Raw genomic sequence first — 25305 nt, 5'->3', positions numbered from 1 at the left:
TGCCATCATTCAGTGAAGATCAAGGAGGGGGTTGAGAGGTACAAAGTCACAAGACAAACAAGGCCCCCCCTCCAGGTCCCCCCGGGCGGGCGCACACTCGCTCTGCCCCACGCACGCACACATGCAGACCACATGTACACCGCACAGACACACGCACGTGTACCCACAGTTAAATAAGTGTTAAGAGGGACTCGTTTTATATATATATACATATACACAGAGAGAAGAGAGAAAAAGAGAGAGAGAGAGACGGAAATCCCGGCGGCGTCGGGTCCCCCAGGCTCTCAGCTTCCATGCTTCTGCCCAAGAAGCAGCTGCCCCTCTCCCCACCCCCCTCCCTTCCCTTCCCCCACCCCGTGTCCCCATGGGGCCCTGTCCGCCCGGAGCTGACCCTCCCCTCCCTCCCTCCGCCCTGCCCTCCCCCCTCCATGCTTTCCTCCCCCGGGGGGACCCTAAAACTGCCCGGGTGCCAGGGGCATGTTGCTTTTGAAGACCGGCTGCCCGTTGGCCACGTCGGCGGGGGCCTCGCAGCCGCGATCGCCGGCGTCCCCGTCGATGCCGGGGCTCTCGGGCTCGGCCAGCAGCTTGAAGGTGAAGAGCGGACCCGAGTCGCGGTGGCCGCGGCGACCCGGGGGCTCGGGGAGGCTCAGGAGCGCGCCGGGCGCTTTCCACTCGGGGAAAGCGCACAGCTCCACGGGTGGCGGCGCGCCGCGGCCCAGGTAGCCGGGGCTGGGCGACGCGGAGGGCAGGGTCCGCTGGCTGCCACTCAGGCAGCTGCCACTGTCGTCCAGCGAGTCCTTGCGCGACTGCGAGCGCTCCAGCGAGCCGCCGCGCGTCCACGGCCGGTAGGTGTAGGCGCGGCCACCCAGGCGGCGACGGCGACGGCGGCGGCGGCGACCGCGACACTGGCACCCGAGGATGCGCAGGAAGGCGCGCTTGAACTCCTTGCTGGAGCACGGGTAGATGATGGGGTTGAGGCAGCTGTTGAAGTAGCCCAGCCAGAACACCACCTTGAACACGGCGTCGGGGGGCTTCAGGGTGGAGAACAGGGAGCCTGCAAGGGGAGCGGGCAGAAAGACAGACAGCAGTTGGTGAGTCCCCAGGATGCCCGACTGACCTGCCCTGGGTTCTTTCCCCAGGCTGACTTTGCCTGTCTACCTCACAAAGAGCGAATCCTACATTCACTTGTAGGACCAACCTCAGTGACTTCCTCTCTGTCGGTGAACTCTTTGCTGATCTGCACCGACAGTTTCTAAGTTCCTCTCCGTGTGGGGTTCTGGGGCACTGTATTTCATTTACCCAAGTGATAATGACAGCCACTCCTAATTGCATTTGGTTCAGGCTCTCTGTGCCAGGCACCTGACTTACAGTATTGTACCCTTCACAAGATGCTGGTTAGGCTGATGGGTTTTCCATGCAAGCAGGATATGTGTTAGGGACCTAAATGCAGAAGGCGACCCTTTAAAGGTAAAGGTAAATCTAAACGACTATGGGATTTGGGGGTGAAGAAAAATGACTTAGCACTTCCGAAGGACGATGCACAAGGCAAGAATGGGAGAAGTCATTCACAGTGTCCAGAACAGTCAAGGGCTGATTCTTAGAATGTAAAGGACTCCTCAAATCAACAAGAAAAAGACAACATTCCCAGTAGATATTCAAGCAAAGAAAATAAACAGGCAATTTACAAAATAATGCACATACAAAGAGATGTCGCCAATACTTGGCAGTTAAACAAGTTAAAATGGAAACCATTCTGGGCTCCTGTGGCTCACACCTATAGTCCCTGCTACTTGGGAGGCTGGAATCTGGAGAATCTGGGCTCTAGACCAACCTGTCAAAAAGGTCTGGAGACCTCATCTCCACCAATAGCTGGGTGCAGTGATGCTCACCTGTCATCCCAGTTACCCTGGAAGCTGAGATCAGGAGGTTCACAATTCCAGGCCAGCTTGAGCAAAAACATTGGTGAGACCCCATCTTGACGGAAACAGAAAATCTGGGTGTGGTGGTGCCTGTTTGCCATCTCAGCTAAGTCAGGGGGCATAGGGGGATGGCAGCCCAGGCTAGCCTGGGCAAAAAAAAAAAAAAAAAGACGATCTTATCTCAGAAATAATCAGAGAAAAAAGGGCTGGAGGGTAGCTTAAGCTGTACAGGGCCATAGAGATCCTGCCTAGCAAGCATGAAGCCCTGAGTTCAAACCCCAGTACCACATCCCACCCTCAAATGGAAACCACAAAGAAATATAACTTGTATCTGCCTCCACCGGAGGCAGGGAGGCAGGGATCAGGCCTGAGTTTCCTTCCTTATGTGTGGCTGGCTGGGGCACAGTCTGTGTAGACTTCTAGAGAAAATTCTGGCACCCCTTGGTCCAGTTAGGTGTATATACACGTGGAGACTCAACATTTCTGCTCTGGAGCCCAGATCTCAAAGAATTGCCACACAGGTCCCTAAAGGGGCATGTATGAGGATGTTTCTGGCAGTGTTGTTTGTGGTGACAGGTAGTAGGATAAAACATGGTGTCCCTTCAGGGAAATGTAGCCTAGGGTAGATGTAAACATGGAGACTATCGGTCTTAAGTGACTCAGGATGCTATGGCCAGACAGAAATAGAAAGAGCTTTCTCTCTTTTTTGGCAGTACTGGAGTTTGAACTCAGGGCTTTGTGCTTTCAAAGCAGGCACTCCACCACTTGAGCCACACCTCCAGTCCATTTTTTCTTTGGTTATTTTGGAGATGGAGTCTTACTATTTTCCCCAGGCTGGCCTAGAACCAAGGTCCTCCCGATCTTAGCCTCCCAAGTATCTAGGATTCAGGCATGAGTCACTGGCTAGGAAAAAAATCTTAAATACATCACTGTTCATGAAAAAACAGAATGAGACTTATGTTACATAACTCACCAAACAGCCATATGTCTTTTGCAAAAACACTCTAGAAGTAAAAGAAAACATCTTAAGCACAGAACGTTTGCCTCCGGTTGAAGGCAGATGGACGTTGGATTAGGGAATGGGGATAGAAGGAAATAAATCAGTAAAATAAGAAAGAGAGAATGGCATAGACGGATGACAATGAGTCGTTATGACCCAGAAACGTGATTATCTCATCCCTCTGAATTCAGAGCCCAAATCATCTATGGCAATGCCAAATTAAAAGCAATTTCCATTTTAAGTATCAGACAACCGAGACTTGGTCACACAGCACCTTCATACCATACAGCTGGGATCTAAACTAAAGTACAAAATAGGCCTTTTAAGTAAAAAGATGTTATCAGTTCTACTCTGTGGAAAAAAATGTGAGCACAGAAAATGCAAACAAATTTTAAAGGCAAGAATAACTCTGCAATGCAGAAAACTCACATTTTTTCCCTTTTTCATTTCTAATTGAAATAGGGTCTCTCTGTGTACCAGGCTGGTCTCAAACTCATGATGCTTCTGCCTCAGCCCCCTCCATGCTAGGATTACAGGTGTGTGCCACCTATATCCGACCAAAAGATCACATTTTGTTGCATAATCAGATTTTTCTGTTGAGTATAAATATTTACATATTTTAAAAATGGGATTATACTTTACAGAACATTTCATACCTTTGAACCATGTCCTACCTGTGAGAATCAACTAAAGTCAGGTCTTTTCTGTCAAAGCAGTTAATGTATCATTGCGTAGATGCTAGCTAACTTCCCCAAATTGCTGCCTATGTGCTTCGTGAAATGTCGCTTGACCCTGCAGGGTTCTTGTGGTCAAACAAAGACCTGTTTATCACCAGATGTCCCAATCTCAAACTGCTTGCTTGCCATCTTAAAGTTTCATTCCTTTGAGTATGTTAATCCCTCTTCCAGCTATGTTAGGGAACCATGAGTAATCACTCTCTCATTAAATTGTAGAATGTCAGCCCTGTCCCCTGTCTGCAGCGGGCCTTAAGAAATCACTCTCTCACTGAGCTGTAAACCATGAGTAATTACTCTCTCATTGAACTTTAAAATGCCACTGTGTCAGAAACCCTTGTCCTTGTCCCAAGCTATGAAGAGTTGTGAGCCCAAGGTGGACCAATCCTTGTGAGGGACAGAAATCCGTCAGGGATGTAACCTAGGTGGACTTCCCGTTCAGGTGTGTTCTGCCCATCAGACTATGGTTTGTGGCTGCACCTTCTATAGAAATGAAACTGTTTTATTTTTGCCTTGCTGCGAGACTCCTGAGTGTTTCTTTGATCAGCGTTTGGGAACGCCACTTGTAACACACCCCGCTACACACACTTTTTTGTCTTATCTCCCCTGTCAGACTGTGAGCTTTTCTAGGGCCTGGTTTGGAGAATCATTTTTGAATCCACTGAACACAGATGGAGCACTTCTGGATATCTGAATGAGAGAACTCCTTAGCAAAATATCATCTTATGAGATGGAGACACTGAGGCCCTGAGAGAGGCTGAAAATCCTGTCTTGATTTTGGACTGCATTTCCATTTCCTCCTTGGAGCACTTGACTTTCTTGGTCATTTGAGGTTTGGCCTGTTGTTACAAGGAGCCCTAACTCCTCTCTGCTCAGTCACCCAGTGGTGGCAGGTCAGAGATGACTGGGATCCTGGTGCAGGATTATCCATACCTGGATGTAAGCTCTAACTATAGACCTCTTCTTAGCTCAGAGAGGCAAGATGGGAATAAGCTATATTCTAGATTTGCTGTGGTGAGACAGAACATGGTGCCACCTCATGGTCTGATTGTGACAAGGACCACGCTGAAGCTTGTGTCCCACTGTTGGAGACACTCCTTTGGATTAAGACCCTGTAAAGGAAGTCCCTACTGAGATGCAACTGTGATGTGTGAACCTTGAGTAGCCCTTGGTATAGCGAGCTGTCTCTGTCCAAGGTGGTGGACTTGTTTCTGTTTTGAGTTGAAGGTTCTAGGAAACTCTTGGAAAAGTGGAAACAGGAGAGAGGGTGGTAAATCTTGGGACCCTGTGCGTCACGCTGGGAGGGTAGACGTCTCTTGGCACGAGGACATGTAGGGTGCAGGATGGAGGCTGCAAAGGCAAAAGTAGTTATGGCCAAAGGTGGGGAAGATCTAGTGCAGGACTGCATGCTGACTGAGAACAAACTTGTAACTTTGCTTGGTGTCGAAGGTCGTGAAACAGGCAGTAGTGGACTATTGGAAACACTCCCAGAAGAACTGGCTCTTAAAAGCTGTACCAATGGCAGTAATGCCAATGGCTGGTTTTCACTGGAGCCACCACGTACATTGTGTACTGTACTGGTCCTGTGCTAACTCTTTCCACTGCTGGCTCAGTTGATGACTACAGGACAAAAACGTGTGACAGCGGTAGCTATTTAAACTTTTACACATTCATCCATTTGTACATGCATTCATTCACACCACAAATACTAACAAGAACCAGGCACTGATGAGGCTTGGGACACCGAGATGAGTTTGGGATGTGGTGTCTGTTCTGTGGCAGCTAACAGGCCCTTGCAACACAACACATGTGGCATTAGGATGAATGTCACTCTGTCCCTTTGTGCCGGGTGGTATCTTTATCTCCATTACACTGGAAGAGACTTGCCAAGGACAAAGATGGTAGGAGCTTTGCCTTTCCTTTATTTTCTTACAAAGTACCCTACGAGGACCATGGCTCTGGAAAGTATTCAGCCTAAGTAATGGGGTGGGGATGACTTTTCTGGTGGACAATTACATTTGGGTTTGAGACCTTAAGCTGTTTATTCTTCTGAGAAGAAGGCAACAATTTAGGCAGTGTTGCCCAGTGGCTGGAGCACAGGGTTTGGGATAAGCTGGACCAGGTTTTGAATCTTTTCTTTAGGAATTGGCTGTTTGACTTTAGAAATATGAATTAGTCTTCTCAGCCTCAAGTTTGTCATCTGTAAAATGGGGACAATTCCTGTTTCACAGAGTTTTTAATGAGTCAATGAAAATATTCATGCAAAAGTACATGAAAATAGTAACAAGTAGTGGCCATTTTTGAAATATATTAGAGTAGATATCTGCATCAGCAAGAGATTGGCTCCAGGATCCCCTGCAGATATTGAAATCTGTGGATTCTCAAGTCCCGTATATAAAATGTCACAGTGTTTGCACATAGCCTAGCACATCCTTCCATACACTTTAAATCCTCCCTAGATTATTTACAATAAATTATCTTGAGATTACTCATAGAACCTAATATAATACAAGTGCTATATGAACAGTTGTTACACTGTAGTGTCTAGGGAATAATGACAAGAAAAAACAAAAGCCTGTTCAGTTCAGAAGCAATTTTTTCCCCAAGTATTTTTGATCCACACTTGGTTGAATCTTTGAATGCAGAATCCAAATAGACAGAAGACCAACCTTAAATCCTGGCCCTGTCTTCAACCTTTATCAAGAGCTCTGTCCTCACCGACCCCACCCGAGTCAGATGACTGTCTTTCTTCTGCACTGCACAGAACGCATGCAAGCAGGTCTGATTTCATTATTTTATTGTTTTCTTGTTAATATTGTTGAGCCATCCCAGGGCTGGCTGAGTCCTTGTTCGCCACTAGGCTGTAAATTCCTTCTGGGCAGGAACTCTATTTTCATTTATTTTCTTTCTCCCTCCAGATTTGTGTATTTTTATTACAAAAATGATACATGCTGAGTTAAAAATTACATATTACAAAAAAAATCTATAAAGGAGTGAAAATTTCTCCATTCAAGCTGAAGGGACCACAGGTACCAGCTTTGTTCTCATCCTTCTAGATTTTTGTTTAAAATGGGGTCACGGTGCACATGACTTTTGTAAAATTGCTTTCTTTGTTTAGAATATTTATGGGCTATTTCCCCATGTCAGGGTATATGGAGTGACCCCCATGCTGCATTATATCCTAATACCGCAGTTTTCTTAACTCCCTCTCCCATGCTAGTCAAGTAGGTAATTGATTTCCAATTTTTAGCTGTTACAAGTTGCAGCAACAAGGAACGTCAAGCACTTCAGTTTTCGAATGTTGATTGCTTCTGTAGAATACATTCCCACATGAGGAATCAGTGGGGTGGTCCACATTTAAGCTTGTCAGCTGCCAAATTGCCTTCTGAACTGGTTGCACAAATTTACCCTCTTGTCCACTGTGTTAAACCCACTTCTCTACGCTGCACAACCCAGGGGTTCTTCAGTCCCCTTAATCCTCACAAATCCAGTAGGTGAACAATGACCTTCCCTCTGTTCCACTTGCCTTCTGTTTTCTCCTCTTACAGACCTTAGCATGGCTTCCCTTCCACCCCTGAAAAAGTCCTCAGTGGCTTCTTTTGCTTTTTTGTGGTTCTGGGATGTGAACTCAGGGCCTATGCCTTGAGCCATGCCACCAGTCCTTTTTTTGTGATGGATTTTTTCAAGATAGGTTCTCACCAACTATTTGCCCAGGCTGGCTTTGAACTCTTTTTTTTTTTTAATGGTGGTGATACTGGAGGTTTGAACTCAGAGCCTCAATGTTTGCTAAGCAGGCATTCTACTATTTGAGCCACACCCCCAGTCCGTGATCTTGAACTCCTGCCTCAGCCTCCCTGGTGCTGGATTACAGAAGGGCATCACCACACCCGGTTCCCTCTGTGACTTCTAACAGGGAGTCCCTTTTCTTGTTGAAACAGGACTCTTTGGAATAGAACCTTGGCTCTCCCAACCACAGCCATGTGACCGGGCAAGTTGCATACTGTCCCTAAACCTCAGATCTTTATTAGAAAAACAGGGCTAATAACAGTAGCGGCCTGTCGGGGTTGTTGGGAGATCACGCAAGTTGTAACATGTGAAGTCCTCAGGAGCATGCCACCCAAGCAACTGTGCATAATTAATAGTAATTAACCACAGAATTGTCATTTTTATTAGCACTAATTGGACTGGAAATATTTTAGGAAACCCAGGTTTGGAACCTAGGTTTGGTAACTTCACGTATCATTTTGGGTCAATTACTTTGCTATCCTGGGCCTCAGATTCCCTCCTTTATTTTAGTGATTTGAACTGGGTCCTTTCTAGTCTTGAACTTCAGAGTGTCTGTGAGGGCAGGGGTAGCTCCACAAAGCCCCGTTCATCCCGCTTTCCTAGACCTACCACAGAGGGGCAGTATGGGCCAGGGACTGGACTGTGGGACGCTAAGGATTCCACGAATATTTTTGCCCCCTCCCTTTTCCTTTTCCTCCAGCCACACATTAGCTGCTAGGATTAAGGCTTTGTTTGCTGCACCAGCCTGCCTCAGTGGGAGCCAAAAAGCCATAGTTAATTAGGGAAGGCGCTGAGGCTCTTTGGCTTGAAAGAGGTTGGGCGACAGGGATCGTTTTTTTCCTGGGTTCCCAAACAGGAACAGTGTTGAGAGGGGAGCAAGTACAACAGGAAATGTGGGTTCCTGGAAGGCTGGTGCTCTGTGCCTGAAGTCAGGCCGTGTGGTCCCTTTGACAATGCTCCTGAGCCTGACTCTGCTTCTCTTCTCATGAAATGCCCCAGTGTTCCTTGCCCCTAGGGTCCTGGCTTGCCTCCTTCCTCTAGTGGGCTCAGTGAAGGTGGCTGACTCGCTCAAGGTCACTCAGCTGGTGACCAGCAGAGTAGGATCTGTCCATGTTGCCATTCATCTGACTCAACAAATGTTAATTCAGAGAGTGGAGTTTGGTGGCTTAAGGAACTTGTCAGGTATTCCAGGCAGGCAGATCCAAGTTCGAGTTCTGGCTTGGTATCCCCAGAAGTGTGAACTTGGAGAAACTTCTTGAACTTGTGGGGATCAAATACCCAGAAAATAGGGGAGGACTGACTCTTTTCTCTGTGGATAAGGTAAGCTGAGGTTTGTTACATGGAAAGCAAATATTATGACTGCTTTGAGCACTGTCACTACATGACTGCCGCCACCCAGCAGTAAATGCCAGATGGGGAAGGCAATAAGGAGGATGAAGCTCCAATATACCCTAGGCATCTGGACTCTGACCCAGAACTATTGCCCATGCAGGTCCAAGGTTGGTCTCCATGTGGTCCCTGAATCTGCTGAAATTTGAGGCAATAGTCATGAGTTTTTTCCTTGGGGGAGGGTCCATAGCTATCATCACATTTCTTTATTTATTTTTAGTTAATTTAGTAATTATTATTTTTGCGGTGCTGGGGATTGAACTTGAGCCATATCCTCAGTCTCTCCTCATTGTTTTAAAGGGGCTTGTAACCCTCCAAGGGTGAAGACTCACCCACCTCCAGCCTAGGCTTGTTAAACTTCAGTTGATCTATCACCTGGACCACTGTTTCCTTTACTCACTTTCGGTATCGAAATTACATTTTTTTTAAAAGAAGTTTTCTATCACTCTTTGAAAACCTGGGTTATCTGCTACCAATGAGAAGTTATGGGGGAGAAAAATAAGAAAAAAGCAAAACAATCTAAGTGTCTTCTGGACGGCTTGGGAATATGCTAGGTCTGTTCTCTCTTTTCTCAGAAAGGGAGGTTAGCAGGGGTTGAAAGTTGCCGAAGACATTTTGGCCCCTCTTTGGGGGACCTGAAGGACTAAAAAAGATGGGAACAGAGAATCCCTTTCTCACTGGAGAGCTCAGTCCTTGGCAGGTGCTAAGTAAATATTTGCTCAATGGCTGATCCTATGACTTAGAGTTTCTTGTGCCATCTCTGTCATTTCAAGCTATCTTGCACATCACCCAAACCCACAGTGAATTTGACCTATGGCAGAGGTACACTGTGGGAATCCATGTCACAGTGACCCCATGGCTCCACTCCTGGCAGCCCTTCGCTTAGACCCATAAAGCAGATCCAATGAGACAATCCCTCCGAGAGGGCTGAAGTTGAAAACTCACCACCTATCTGAGGCATTTCTGTTACGTTATCTTCTGCTGAGTAGGGGGGAGTACTAGGTGGCACCTGGAAGAGGAAGGATAAAGTGAGGAGCAGATGTTACCATGAGCCCACTCACGTCACTGGGATTTGAGGGCCCCAAGTGATTTAGATGGATTAAGAAATAAAAGGATCAAAGGCTAATGCTGAGCAGGACCTACACAGGGAGAAGTGATTTTTGGTGGGTATAGTCCAAGTAGGTCATCCTTGAGGTGCCAACCCATAGCTCTGACCAGTGACCAGTGAACAGTAAAGGCCTAACACACTGGGAAACTTTCACTTTCAAAGCCACAAGGTTTGTTTGTAGAATAGTAGCTACCATTTGATAAACACTTCTTCCATGTCCGCACTGGGCTAAATGCTTGGCCAGTGTTATATCTTCAACAGGCTCTGTCTTCAGCCCCACACGACCTTGCCCTGCACAACTCTAGGGGAAGCCATTCACACTATAGTCTATGGCTTTCCAACCTTCGTGCTCAGGCCTGAAAACAACCATTATAGACAGGCAACAGAAACTCAGATTTCAGGATAACTCACCCAAGGTCACAGAGCTGGGATGTGATAGAATTTGAATCCAGTCAACCTCTATCTGTGGGAGTGGGGTTTGAACTTAAGGCCTTGTACTTGCTAAGCAGATGCTGCACCATTTGAGCCACACCGTAGCCTTGAACAAAGGCTCTTAATTACCAATAATACAGCTCAAAGGAAAACTGAATATATATGTTGATGGATAGAAAGGTCTGGAAGGACAGACTGGTATGTCAACACTTCTTATCTTTGGGTGAGGGAAATTTATGGGTGGATTTTCCTTCTCTGTACTTTTTGGTGTTTCTCAAATTTTTATGGAAACAAATAAGAACTGCTTCTGTAACAGGGAAAAATCCACTGACTATTATTTAAAAGCTAAAAAAAACCCAAAAAAACAAAACAAACAAACAAAAAAACAAGCCCAAAGAGGCTGTGTTTATTGGTTCCTTGTACGTCATCCAAATTCTTACGTCCTGTTTCATTTAATGACAACAGCTCTATGAGACGACCCTATGTTACAAACCTGTGGAGGTTCAGATGGACAGCAGTACTTGACCAAGGTCCTGTGAGGGAAGGAACACCCGGAAATGAAACCCCTTATTGATGAACCCAGCAGCGTTTGCTACTCCCCAGTATGCCAGTAGCCTTGCTCTTATTCCCTTACTGCAGGGCCAAAATGGAATCTTTCTATTCCTTACATTTTTCTTTTTCTGCACATACATTGGCCTTACTAAACATTGACTAAGGAATGAACCAAGGAGTTGTCTTGGAGGCTGCAGCCAGCATGGGATCTGCAGTATCATTTGATCCACAGAAGGCCAATATTGGGCTGGTGGTCTCTAATAACTCTGAGCCCTGCCATTCTGAGATGCTAGGATTATGCATTTGATTGACTTATTTCTCAGTTAGCATCAGGCAAGCTCATGACCTCAGGGGAACAAGTGAGTGGTGGCACCATTTTGACCAGCTTTTAAATGGGCTGGGAGGTTTTTTTCCCACGTGGCTCTCTTTAGGAGCCTTTGGCTGTATCTTCAGCCAAGCCATTTCTCCCCAGTTGAAACAGTTTGGCCCAATAAAAACTAGAAAAATTTCAAATAGCTGCTAATTCTTTCAGTACTGACCCTGTAAAAGGAAGTACCCTTGGATTTGGAAATTCCCTTTGAGGTTTTTCCATTTTTATTTGCTATTTAACTGTGGGATGAGATCATACCCAACAAATACAGTCTCTTTGGGGCCAATGGATCTGTGTTAAGCTTTAAAGCAAATGTTGAAAGTAATAATAATCACCAGAGACACTGTTTACAATAACTGGCTCCTAAGCCGGTTATTAGGTTCTATATTTACAAACAGTCTCTAATGCAATCCTTCCAGTAGTTCTACTGCTGATGCATTTCGTTTCAAGATGAGGAAACAGGTTTATAAGACCAATGAGGTCGCATGCCCAGTAAAGGGTGGGCCAGGATTAAAATCCACTCTGTAGCCTGAGCTGTTACTCATTGTTTAATAATAAGAGAAAAGTGCTTCTATTCATTTCCTTAAATACTAGGCAAATTTTCACTAACTAGGAACATTTTCTTTCTCTGCTGAGCTGTCCGAGTGTTTTTTCTGTACCCAAAATGTGATATTTATTATTTTCTGCTTAGATCTCTGTCTCATCTTATCAGATTAGATTGTGAACTTCTAGAAAAGAGAGTTCATGTCTGATTTTTGTTTTTCCTTCTCTGCCCAGGGCCTACCATATTGCCTGACATATGATGGGAACTCAGCAACATGTGTTACTTGAATAATAATAGCAATAAAAATAATAAAACTAAAATACATTAGACCCTTGCTGTCCAAAGTGAAATTCCTGGATGAACAGCACAGAGGTGCTTTTGAGAAATGCAGAAACTTTGATCCAGGGGCTTTTTAACGAGACTCTAAGGCGAGAAGTGTTGCCCTCGCCACACTACAGTTTTATTTTTAAAAATTGATTTCCTGCACTTCTCGGGATTAGGGATGAGAAAAGGCTGAGTTGAGAGCCACCTCACCAGGGGATTGACTTTGTGGTCTCCAATCCTCCATTGGCTCCTAAAATTAGTAGGATAAAGTTCAAACTGCCTAAGCTAGAATTTAAGAACCATTGAACTTGGCTGTATTGAACTGATTCTTTGTAACACGTGTTGACTTTTCTGGCTGCTTTCCCTCGATTTGAGCTGTCCTTTGGTCTGAGACGGATTCTTTTCCTCTCTCCTCCCCCTCCTCCTCTCTCTCTTTTCAGATCTGGCTCTATTTCTTCCTTCTCAAATCCACTTTCCTCTGGGGTGTGAAAGCAGAAAGAAGGAATGAACACATCAGGAAGTCCTGCTAAGAGCCCGGTGATGCACATGTTATCTACTTTCATCCTCACACTAGGTAGGGAGTCAGCGGTGGGTTCTGTGTTTTTCAATTTACAAATGTGGAAACCCAGGATCTGTGAGTTTGGCTCACCAAATATTGCATAGTTATTAAACCCAAATCTACCAGGCCACAGAGCTAGGCAGCTTTGGTAATACGCAGTCTTTCTGATGACATAGAGTATTCCTGGAATAGGGAAAGGCTGGGATTGCATACTTATGTCTTCTGTAATGGTAACCTCGTGTGTATTTTATCTGGCCATTGAAACACAAGTATATATATATATCTAGAAACCAAGAATCCTGTGTCATTCTACCCAGGTAGATACTGGGTAAGCATATAGTTTAACACATATGGTTTAAGGGACACACAGACCCACTAAGTCCCATCTAAGGACACCCAAAAAGTACCCAGGCCCCAGATGAAGAATCTCTGCCCTTGTTTCCACAGAGTTCTGGCATAACAGCTGTTGAACTCTAGTAACTTGCTTAACATGCATTGAAACTAGGGTTAATCTTTGTTTTGGTTCCTCTAGTAGCCAAACATAGCATGACTTCCAGTGAATGTGTCAAAATATTTATTGAGTACCTAACCTCCCCTTCGTTTGGATTCCTTCCTCAGTATCACGTTCACAGAAATTGCTGAATATATGGAGTTGATCAGGTTTCCTGCTTGTTCATTGCCTCCTTCCTCTTCTTTCTTTTTCCAGGTGGCAATCCCCTCTCCACATCCAGCTCAGTTCTGTTCTCTGTCCTGAAGCTTTCCCTGACTGCTCCAGGGCCCTTCTGTTTTATTTCCCACTGAACCGATGGTACATGGGTAAAACCAGAACTCCAGTGTTTAAGGGTGTGCTTCTTGTCTTTTCAGACATCACAAAAGCTCTTAAAGATGGGGGTCTGTGTTTTGTACTTCTAGCACTGGCCTGGACATACAGTCAGTGCTCATCGATTACCCACAGATGAACCCATCCCAATGTCCAGTAGGGGAGCTGCCTCCTGGCTTCAATCCAGAGAGGGGAACAGATGGGATGGGATGGGTTTCTGCATCCTGTAGGGGCCATCATCTATGCCAAGTGAAGGTGTTCTGTGCTTTAGCCTTATGGGAACGTAGACGACTTTTCTGAATTGAGCACTGGTGACACTTACATGAAGGAAGTCATAAAACTTCATAAAGGGGCATAAAAAGAAGACATGTACGAGTAGAAAGACATAACTTGCTTTTGTACGAGAAGTCTCTGTCCAAAGTTCAAAACAATCTCTTTAAAATCCCAACAAAATTTTTTGGGGGAGGGTAGGTTTTCTTGATTTAAACTCACATATATGCAGCAGAGAAGAGTCTTGAGAGTCTTGAGAAAATGTCCAGGTAAACTGAAAACGATGAAGAGGAATGGTGGGGGTGTGGATGGAGGAAGTGAGTAAAGTCACCATGTGGACTTTAACACTTTCCATAAAACCATAGTGACCCACAGGGCAGGAAGTAGAGGGAAAGGCAGAGAGAGCAATTGAATGTTATGGTTTAGAAAGAGAACCAAATGCTGTTTCAATGCTCATAGGAAAAAAATGGAAAAATCTGTAAATGATTTTGGGGGAGCAAGATAGTCATTTAGAAAGAAATAAGGCTGGCTCCATACTTTATTTCTTGTTTTTGGTGAGACTGGGGTTTGAACTCAGGCTTTTGCTTGCAAAGCAGGTGCTCTACCACTTGAGCCAGCTTACTGTATTTCTTATATCAAAGTAAACTTGGACTGATACAAGGTTATGCAAAATAAAAATTAAAATACTGTAAGAGGATATATGGGAATATTTTTATAATTTTGAAGCAGGAAGACCTTCTAAGGCATGGTAGAAGTTCAGAATCTGCAAACATGGATGAATTTGCGTAGGCATCCCTAAAAGGCTGCAGACCTCAAAGATAAAGTTATGAGAAGAATTGAGAGAAATACTTTTAACTCAAATGACACTCATAGGAATGACATTTCTAACACACAAGCATTCTTTTAAATCAGTGAGGGATAAACAAATCAACAGAAGAACAAGCTAACTGTATGGATAAACAAATAACCAGGTAAGTACAAACAACAGCAAATGAATCGATGAAAAAAAAAATTCCCCTACAAAGAAATGAATGTGAAATAGAAGCACGAAGATGTTTTCTACCTATTAGTTGAGAAGATACTTAAAAAAGTGTCTGTGCTCCATTTGGGAACAGTGTGGGACAGCTGACATTTTCATACATTCTGAGTGGAGTGGAAACTGACATTATCTAATAAAATCCAAACAAGCATGACCTTTGATCTAAGTAGGACACCCAGGTTCATGCTCCACAAGTACTCTTGAAAGAGAGCAAAGATGAAAGTCTAAGGGACACCAGAATGTTCCCCCAAACTGGGAGATAGCCTAAATTTCCAACAATAGGGGATTGCAAAATGAACCCTGAAACATTTGTGCAATGAAAAGTCATACGTCTACTAAAATGGTAAGCTCACTCTGCCATGTAATGACGTGCACAACAGAATTAAAAAAAAAAAGCAAATTTCAGAAGATCACAACCTGATTTTTATGTATAAAAAAACTGTGTTGCTGGTTAGTATACTCACAGCAAAAAAGTCTGGGTGAATGTAAACTAAAATGTTAATAGTGCTTATTTCTGGGAGATGGGTTATGGGAAAATTTTCACCTTGCAGCTAAAATTCCTTTGTTTTGGTGGGACTGGGGTTTACACTCAGGGCTTTGCACTTGCAAAGCAGGTGCTCTACTGCTTGAGCCACACCTTCAGTCCATTTTGCTCTGGTTATTTTGGAGAAGGGGGTTTCATAAACTATTTGATCCTCCCAAGCTCAGCCTTCCAACCAAGTAGCTAGGATTACAAACATGGGTCACCAGTGCTTAGGGGGCATGGCCCAAGTGATAGAGCAATTGCCTATCTCTGAGTTCAATACCCAGATACCTGGTACCACCAAGAAAAATATACTGCTTTGGTAAAAGAGGGAGAGAGAGAAAAAGAGGAAGAGGGAGAGAGAACTTGAGGGAGAAGGAAAGGTTGAAGTATAGGGAAAGAAAAGAATATTCAGGTCTGGTCATAGCCTTTCTGGGCCCCAGCTTGTCCCTGTAACAAGGGGTTGCATCAGCGAGCCAGGCCTCCTCTGTCCCTCTAACTCCAGGCTTTGTCCTTTTCCTTTAGAGGTAAAATGGTAGTTAGGGGAGAAGGTACAAAGCTACTTCCTGCCAGAGCTTCTTTGAGTCTAGAATAAACAGGCCGTAGAGTACTTGATCCTTCCTTGCAAGGTAGTAGATGAAACTGTTGGTGGACAAAGAGGCCCAGGTGTCTGGGATGAAAGACTCCGGGAGAGAGCAGGCACAATTACTGGCCTTGGGGAACCAGCTGGTAAAACAGTGAGATTGGACTACTTAGGCCATTAGGCGCTGAGCGGCGCCTTTCATCCCGCCTCTCAGCAGCTGTTCGCTCATTTGGGTTGGCCCCTTTCTGACTCATCCCTTTGTCTGTCCTTTGGCTGGTGAGAATGAAAACTTTTCTTGTATCCAAACTGGTCTTCCATGTTTAGGGTGACCTGGGACCGCTGGATGGCTTTCTGTCTCCTTTCCATCTGTCTGGCCCATTCTGGGACAGTCCTCCCTTAGAGGTCACTCTGGGGGATCATACCTTCCTTGTCACCTGCAGCCCTCAGTGTTCCTTGACCACAGCTTGAGTGATGTCAGCTCCATTTCCAGGGTGTCTGGACTTCTCACCAGAGTCCTCTCTTGCCTTTCTGTGTCTGCCATCATAAATACTGTGTAATGAGATGACTGTTCTCCATATTCTAGCAACATGGAGCCTCGTCCTGCTTCTCAGACTGTGGACATGTCCTAAAGTGAGTCCAAGTACTGTTATAGTCAGACAGAGGTAAAGAGTTCTGGTGTGAGTCTGGAGTGGTGGTACACGCCTGTAATCCCAGCTACTTGGGAGGTGGAGAAAGAAGGGTTGTGGTTTGAGGCCAGTCAGGACAAAAAAAGTTAGGGAGACCCTATCTCAAAGAACAAGTCAGGTGTGGTGGCACACACCTGTAATTCAGCTATGTGGGAGGTGGAAGTAGAAGAATAATGGTCTGAGGCCAGAACAGATAAAAAGTGTGAGACCTTATCTAAAAGATAAAGAAAGGAAAAAGGACTGGAGGCATGGCTCAAGTGGCAGAGTGCTTGCCTAGCAAGTGCAAGGCCCTGAGTTCAAACACCATTAATGCCAAAAAAAATTCTCGTACACAGGAGGTGACAATAGATGGGGTGATGTACTATCTATTTCAAAAAGCTAGAAGAAAGGATTTTGAAAGTTTCATCACAAAGGAATGATAAATATTTTAGGAGATACTATGATTACCCTGATTTAAACATTACACAAGGTACACGTTTCAAAACATTGCATTAATATGTACATTGTAAATATTTTTATGTATCAGTTAAAATAAACTGAAAAAAAATGACCCTGAAATTCCTGCCTTTTCTCAGCTTGAAGGTTCCTGACAGATGCGAAAGGCTCCAGGTACCTGGAAAACAGCTCATGGCTTGTTGGCAAATGTCCCCGGGGACACAGAGCTGGGTGGGCTTGCTGTGGCCACACGAGCATGTTTTGCCAGGAATTTCGGTGAAAGATCCAGACATGTTCAATGGTGCTCCTGTGCTATTTATAAATCTGTATCACCCACACATTAGCTGAGGGCCTTCCAACCCTTGGAAGGAGGGGAGATTAGCTCTGAGAGGTCATTAACCATGAGGGTGGAGCCCTCTAGAAAGAGAGCTGTGCCCCTCTAAAAGGGACCCCAGAGGGCTCTCACCCTCTTCCTTCATGTGAGGATGAAGGGAGAAGTCAGCAACCTGCCATCTGGAAGACGCCCTCAGACCCCAGCCATACTGGCACTCTGATCTTGGACTTGTAGCCTCCAGACCAATGAGACAAATGCCTAGGCTGCACCAGTCTCTAGTCTACAGTTTTTGTTGTAGCAACCTGAGCTAAGGTACCAAGAATGTGGGAGCCAGACCTGGGCTCCCTGTCCCCTTCCTTATCCTTTCCCACCTCTGCTCCTTGTCACTTCCTTCCCTAACTGGTCCAGGAGATCTCAGTTCTTATTTCTCTTAAGAATGTCCTTTAATTTCTCTTATAAGAGCATTTCTGCTCTCTTTTTGGCTGAGGATGGCAGACAGGAGAGGGCTGGGGATGAGAACGGTGGGAGACGGGTCTACTTCCGACTGTGCACCTGATCTCAGTCAAGAGGCTGAGAAGTGATCTACCTTACCTGCACACGAGATATTTCCCCCAAGACATTTTCTTCCCTCAAAAGAATCTAGATTTGAGAAAATCTGATTTTATCATCCCTTTTCCATGTAAGTACACGCTCCATTCTCAACTGGACATAGGATTTTGAATTATTGTGCTCAGCAAGAAGTCCTCACGCTTTGTTCTACTTTGTGGTCGAGTTAATCAAGGAGATTAACATTGATTTGAGAAGCAAAGGGCTTTGCTGATTGTTTTATTCAGTCTCCCCTAGCTTAGGAGGTGGTTACAATGATTATGGCCAGTTTACAAATGAAAAAACCCGGTAGCTCAGTGGCCCACGACTACATAGTGGGAGAGACATGAGTCAAGTTTCAAGCCTGACCCAGAACTACTGGTCTTTCTGCTACTCCCAGACTGGAGACTTGGTTTGGAGGTGTCTGGAAGAAAACTGAGCGGCGGGGGGAACTTTGCTGGTGACACACAGGAATAGTTTGAGAAGGAGATGTGATTTGACATTGTTGCTTTCAAAGAATGTCCCTCCAAAAATGGACCATCTTCTCACACTTTCAGGAAACAGGAGCTGGAAGGTCAGAGAACAGCACCTCCTCCTGGGTGGGGGTGTAAAGGCAACGGGGCCAGTATGTTCCAGAAAAGCTTATAACTTAAGAAGGTTATTTATTTATTATTATTTGTTTGTTTGACGGTACTGGGAATTGCATTCAGGGCTTTGTGTTTACCAGGCAAGTGCTCTACCACTTGAGCCATACTCTCTCCCAGTCCTTTTGCTTTTTACTTTGTTTTTTTTGATAATGTCTCACATTTTGGTCCCAGAAAACCTTGGACCTTGATCTTCTTACTTCTGCCCCCCTAGGTAGCTAAGATTACAGGTGTGTACTACCATGCCTGTCTTCTTTATTTAGTTCTTTTTTTTTTTTTTTTTTGGTGGGACTGGGGTTTGAACTCAGGGCTTTATACATGCAAAGCAGGTGCTCTACCACTTAAGCCACACCTCTAGTCTGTTTTGCATTGGTGATTTTGGAGATGAAGTCTCGTGAACTATTTGCCCAAGCTGGCCTTGAACCATGATTCTCCTGAGCTCAGTCTCCCAAGTAGCTGGGATTACAGGCATGAGTCACCAGCACCTGGCTCTTATTTAGCTCTTTAGAGAAGTCTGACTTCCTATATATACAGTGTCCTGAGATGGTGAAGAATATCTGCATAAGTAATATAGTTAGAAACAGATTCAGCCTTTGTGATGTTTTTAAAGAAAAGAGAAGATGATAGGGGTCTGAATTTAATAGCAATGGTAATAAAAAAGCAGTTACCATCTGTAGAGTGCAGACAGGTGGCAAGTGCTATAACTAGCACCTAATTTACATTTTCTCATTCCCTACCCAAGAAATTCTATGTGGCAGGTCCTGGTAACCGTCCCCATTGTGCAGATGCTGAAACTGAGGCCTAGAAGAGAAGCAATTTTCTGAGAGTCATGGAGCTATCTCATTATAGCCCATGGGCTCCCACATCTCTTTCGCCTACTGTTTCAACTTTAAGGGGCAAATCTCCAAGAAATCAGGTACCAGATGGAAATTTAAGAAAGTAGAGCAGAATCCACAGGGGTGTGGAAGGTGTGGGGGACATAAAGAAAAGCTGTGTTTGGTGTAAATGTCCTCATTTTCAGATGATTTATCCCAGCCAAATTCAGGAGCGACTGTATCCTCTGCCATGTCCAGGACTCATGAGCCCAACTGCCAGGTACCTGAGAAGGTGGAGGGAGGAGGAATGTTTAATTCACAAATTCTTCCATGATCTTAGACAGGAAAGTCCAAGAGTGAAAACAAGAGGATGGATATAGGGAAATTCTTTTTTTTTTTGGTGGCACTGGGGTTTGAACTCAGGGCCTCACACTTGGCTAGGTAGACACTCTTACTGCTTGAGTTGCTCCACCAACCCTTTTTTTGGGATGTGTTTTTGCAAGACACAGTTTTGAAATGTGATCCTCCTGATCTCTGCCTCCTGAGTAGCTAGGATTACAAGTGTGAGCCACCAGTGCTCTGCCATTTATTTATTTATTTATTTATTTATTTTTTCAGTTTTAGGGATTGAACTCAGGGTCTTGTGCTTGTTAGGCAAGTGCTCTACCACTTGAGCCATGCCCCCACTCTGTGGGTTAAGTCTTGATAGGATGGAAAAAATAAGTACAGAAAAAGATGGAATTAAGCCAGGCAGTGAAAACGTAGGGCAGCCCTTGCTGCCATCCCCACTCTTTCCAAACTTCTCACTAGGGTGAGATGGTCTTGTACACAGGGAGACCCCAAAGATGGCTGTGGCTGGTGGCCAGGCCCTGGGCAGCTCAGATTCCAGTAGGAGGAATTGTCTGTGTTCTTTATGTGTATGCCCTGGTGGTCTGGCCTGCCCATTCAGATGGAACTAAATTCTTTGTTGGGTCACTTAAGAAGGTAGCTCACTGAAGCTTGCTAATTTCTCTGTCTACCTCCTTCCTTGCTGGTTGGAACTAGATGTTCCACTCCCAATACTGAAAATGTCACTGAGCCTCAATGGATCATCATGAAAAATGGCTCTGTTCCTCCCAGAGGCCCGAGTTAGGCCAAGGAGGGCTCTCAGAATAATCTGCCTGGCATAGTAGCAATCAGAGCAGATGGATGGGCAAGGCCCTGGGCCTCAGTCTCCCCTACAACAATCCATGGCTTGTCCTGGGAGGGGGATGGGTAGGGGCTGGTGGAGGTTTGGCTGACCCAAGAAGAGGTTTTGCAAACCATAAAGGAGCTGAATGCAAGGGGAGATCATGAAAACCACCAGCGTGTGAAGAGGTGCATTTGGCAAGAGGATCACAGACTGCTTTTCTGAGGTTACTGAAGTGCTGGAGTGCAGGCAGATGGGGCTGACACGCCATCTGCTCTGAGGTCTTGCTGGTTTGGTGGAGGGCAGCATGACCTCAGGACAGAGTCTTGACCTGGCCACCTCCCTCCACATAGCAAATGCTCTCTTTATTAGAGGGCCTGGGCATTTGAGGCCAGCTCTCCTGATCTGTTTCCTTACCCTGTAAGATTTTTAGAACAATCTGGTCAAGCCAGCTTTTGAAGACTGGCTTCAGTAGTTCTGCTTTTAGTTTTCGTTTCGATGTTGTTGGTACATCAGTGCTATAAAAAAGGGTGTCTGTGAACCCCTGAGAAGTGAAGGGCTACTTGATGTGGGTACGTACAGTTTCTTTGTAACTGTCTCATGGCTTCTATCCGATTTTCAAAAGGGCCGTTGGACCAAAATAAAAAAAGATTCAGAAAAAGGATAAGAACCATTGATGTAGAGAAAATCAGTTCTAATCAAGAGCAGGTTGCATGCATGCTCCAGGAGCATGAATGAGCTGTAAGAAGGGCTTCCTTTCTCTAGTGGGCAGTTCAGATTGAATGGTGCCCTGTGAAGGTGCAAGCAAAGGGGCATTCCTGGCCTGAGAGTGGGAGTATGAATTGGTGCCTGCTTTCTGGAGGGTAATTGGGTAATATCTCTTAAAGGATTTAAAGTTTTAAACCTGTTGAAATCATCCTAAGAAGAGGACTAAGGTAGAAAGAAGAAAAATAGAGGTGATGAACCAATTTGTATTATAATACATATGTACATGGAAATGTCACAAGGAAACTCCCTGTGTAGCTATCTTAAAGAAAAATGTCATTTTTTTTTTCTTTTACAAAATTGGAGAACAGGAGGGTGGAACAGGTCTTGACTGGACATTTGGTACCAGTGGGAGAGGGAGGAGGTGGGGAAAGGGCAAGGGAGGGTGAATATGGTGCACATATTATGTACACATGTATGTAAATGGAAAAATGAGACTTGAGACTGTTTCAGGAATGGGGGAGGGGAGGATAAAGGAGAATGGTGAAGGGGGAGAATTCAACTATGATTTGATATATTGTAAGAACTTTTTGTAAATGCCACAATGCACCCCCACCCAGTACAACAATTAAAGAAAAACAATTTTAAGAATTTATCTTAGTAGCTAAGGCTGCTAGCTCTGGAGTCAGATTGACTTGAGCTAAATTTTAGCATTGTCACTTGTTATCTTTGCCACAGTGGACAAGTTACTTAACCTGTCTAGGCCTCAGTTTCTTCATCTGTAAAATGGAGATAATATTTGTCCTCAGAATTCTTAGGAGGATTAAGTGAAATAATAAATGTGAAACATCAAGTACCATATCCAAGACATAATAAAACTCAAAGATGTTAGTTATCATTCATATACAGAGATTTTATTGTGCTATTATTTATCATAACTGAAAATCAGAATTAACCCCAAGTATCTAATATAAGTGATGGCTGAAGGACACTAACTACTCAACCATTTAAGATGACACTGGTGAGTATGATCAGAAAAGTGTTTATCATATGTCAAAAGACAAAAAGAAGGTTACAAAACAGTATGGATGATGTCACCTCACAGAAAAATGGTTGAATAAATATGCACTGGACATTCAGTGGTTATGTTTTCAGGATGAATTATTATCTTCTTTTTGCTTTTCTGTATTTTCTAAAATGAACATGTGTTATAGACTTCTTGCAGTAAGACAAAACTAACCTAATAAAATCACTTTTATAAAAAAAAAGATGACAAATGTCTGTTGAGAAACACGTGACTTTGATAGGTGATTCTTCTTGTCTCGTTTTTTTGCAGCACTGGGGTTTGAACTCAGGGTCTCATGCTTACTAGGTAGGCACTCTTAATGCTTGAGCCACTCCCCCAGCTCTTATGTTGTGCCTCTGAATGACCATAAAGGTGAAGGTTCTTTTCTTTGTGTTGGAAATGTGAGTTGTTCAGCTTTTTCTTGTTGACATACTGGACAACTCCAATGCATTGGTTTTTTGTTTTCTGGAGGAAGGGTACTAAATTGCCCAGGCTGGGCTTGATTTTCCTGCCTCTACTTCTGAATGCTGGGGTTACAAACAAATAGTTGAGAATGAAGTGCTTTGTGCTGATGGCAGGTGGCACATGGGGGAGAGCAGGACTTCTGACCCTAAAAAGCTTTCATAAAATCATCTATATTGTTAAACAGGACTCAGGAAACCCAGCTATCTGGACTTTGAAAACCAGCCTCCATCCCTAGGCTAACAGCCTGTTATGATCTACTCTGGGGAACCTGGTATGGATGGAAGATGAAAGGTACCTTGACTTTCAGCTTCAAAAATTGGTCTGCAGTCAGGATCCCAAGTTTAATCTCTGTAAAACCAATGGATGAGCATGGTCATGCTTACTAATTAGGCAGCAGTGGTGTAATTGATCAAACCAATTCCCTTCATGACGCAAAGCCAAAGAACCCAGTCACAGCCTAAGCTTGGAAGAGCTTCCAGAAAGCCGCAAAACATGACTCCCTCTGCCAGATGTGTTCCTGTGGTTAGAGTTCAGATCACTTGGCTAATCGCTGGCTCCTTTTTCTATGACAAATAATCTGGTGATTTGGGGAAGCTCCTGTGTCTCTCACATGGCCAGACTCTGAGCTGGGGAGATTTAAATTATGCTCATTCATTTCTTTTCCAGATTTATGGTCAGCATTAAACTCCATCAGGCTTAAAGAGCCATTGCTTTCTGCAAAGAAGCAAAGTCATAGGCAGGTCACCCATTTCATTTATGAATAGCTTTAGTGTTATTAGAAAACCAGTGTATTATAAAATAGTGAGAGAGCCTGCTTTGGTTGAGGGAAATGAGTGCGGGATTTGGGAGAGAGCTGATTGTAAGCACAGCTCTGCCACTTGTGCACATGGGAATGCTGGTGAATTATTCTACCTTTCTGGGCCTCACTTTTCTTATTTGTACAATGGAGAGAATTGTGCCATTCTCAAAGGGCGATGAAGGTTAAGTCAGAAGACATCCTGAAACACCTCGCTCAATGATGGGGACATAAGGGCTCCATAAATACTAGTTCCCAACCAGTGTCTTGTCCACTGAAGAAAGCTCCACAATCATGTCTTCATTCTGTATTAGAATCATGTATCTCAGTCCTACTGATGGTGTCATGGGATTTCCAGATTGTTCTTTTAGACAGGGCAACCTATAGGCTCTCCAGAATTTGTGTCACATTTGTGTGTGAATTCTTTTTTTTTTTTTTGCTTGTTTTTTGGTGGTACTGGGGATCGAACTCATTGCTTCAAGTTTGCTTGATAGGTTCTCTACCACTTGAGTCATGCTTCTAGTCCTTTTTGCTTTAGGTTATTTTTTAGATAGGGTCTCATATTTTTGCCTGGTACTGGCCTCAGAGATGCTCCTACCTATGTATGACTCTTACATCATTGGGATGACAGCCATGTGTCACCGAGCTTGGCTATGTGCGAGTTTTGATCCTTCTCTATTTTGCTTTGGAGACAGGGTCTCACTATGTATCCCAGGCTGACCTTGAACTTGAGCTTCTCCTGCAGTGTCCCCCCAGTGCTAGAATTCCAGGCATGAGCCACCACGTCCAGCTTTGAGTTCTGATTTTAAAAGAAGGCAAAGTAGAATCTGGAAATGGGAATTTGTGCCAATTTTGAAAAACACACACATATAATAGCTAATTTGTAATATGAAAGCCCTATTTTTTTCCCTAATGCATACCATGGAATATAAAATTCAATTCTTGCCTGGTGGTATAAGACAATCCCTGGTAGCAGAGGGAAGGCAGCTTTAACTTAGAACAAGGGGATTGGTTAAGCAAGGTTGAGAAAATTGATTTACAGAATGTCATTCTGACAAAATGTGTAACAGGCACACACTTGGAATATCAGAGGTAGGCTAGAATAGGATGGGGGGGGTTCTGGGTATTCACTTTCTTCTCCCTCTTGTTTTGGGTCCTGCTTTCAGGGGGGATTTGCTTTGGGAAAACTGATGGGATCTTACCCCATTCGATTGGTGCTGTTTTCTGTAGGTATGCTCTATTTTAATACAAAATTTATTTAAAGAAAAATAATGTGTCCCATGAATTTACTGAGGAAGGTAGAGAATTTTCTGTAAGTCCTGGATCTTGATTTTTCCCTGTATATTTTAGATTTTTATATTCAAAGAACAGAAGGCCACTCTAAGCTTTCATTACTTCTCTCTATGACCACTGCTACAACCTCACAATGGGTCTGTCTGTGTCTCCTCCTGCTTTGGGGGAGGGGACAGGTAGACAGGGTTTTGCTCTGTAGCCCCAGCTGGATTTGAAATTGAGATCCACCTGTCTCAGCCTCTCCAGTGCTGGAGTTACAGGTGTGTACCACCACGCCTGGCTTCTGCATCACTCTTGAGCCTCTGTAAGTCATTCTCCTGGTATCTGGTGAAGTCCTTAAAAGTGGAAATCAGATTGTCCT

The 25305-nt window shown here is 44.4% G+C and overlaps 1 protein-coding gene across 1 annotated transcript in view; it reads right to left on the bottom strand.

Moving 5' to 3' along the window:
* Nucleotides 1-423: 423 nt before the first annotated feature.
* Nucleotides 424-25305, bottom strand: part of Adra1b (adrenoceptor alpha 1B) — a 52187-nt gene continuing 27305 nt past the window's right edge. Inside the window, exon 2 of the mRNA XM_020175565.2 lies at nt 424-1054. Coding sequence (XP_020031154.1) covers nt 453-1054 — 602 coding nt within the window. The 3' untranslated portion in view covers nt 424-452. The remainder of the gene's footprint in view (nt 1055-25305) is intronic.

This window comes from Castor canadensis, chromosome 16 (assembly GCF_047511655.1).
Source record: "Castor canadensis chromosome 16, mCasCan1.hap1v2, whole genome shotgun sequence".
Lineage (NCBI taxonomy): Eukaryota > Metazoa > Chordata > Mammalia > Rodentia > Castoridae > Castor > Castor canadensis.
This window is presented reverse-complemented; position numbering and strand designations above follow the sequence as displayed.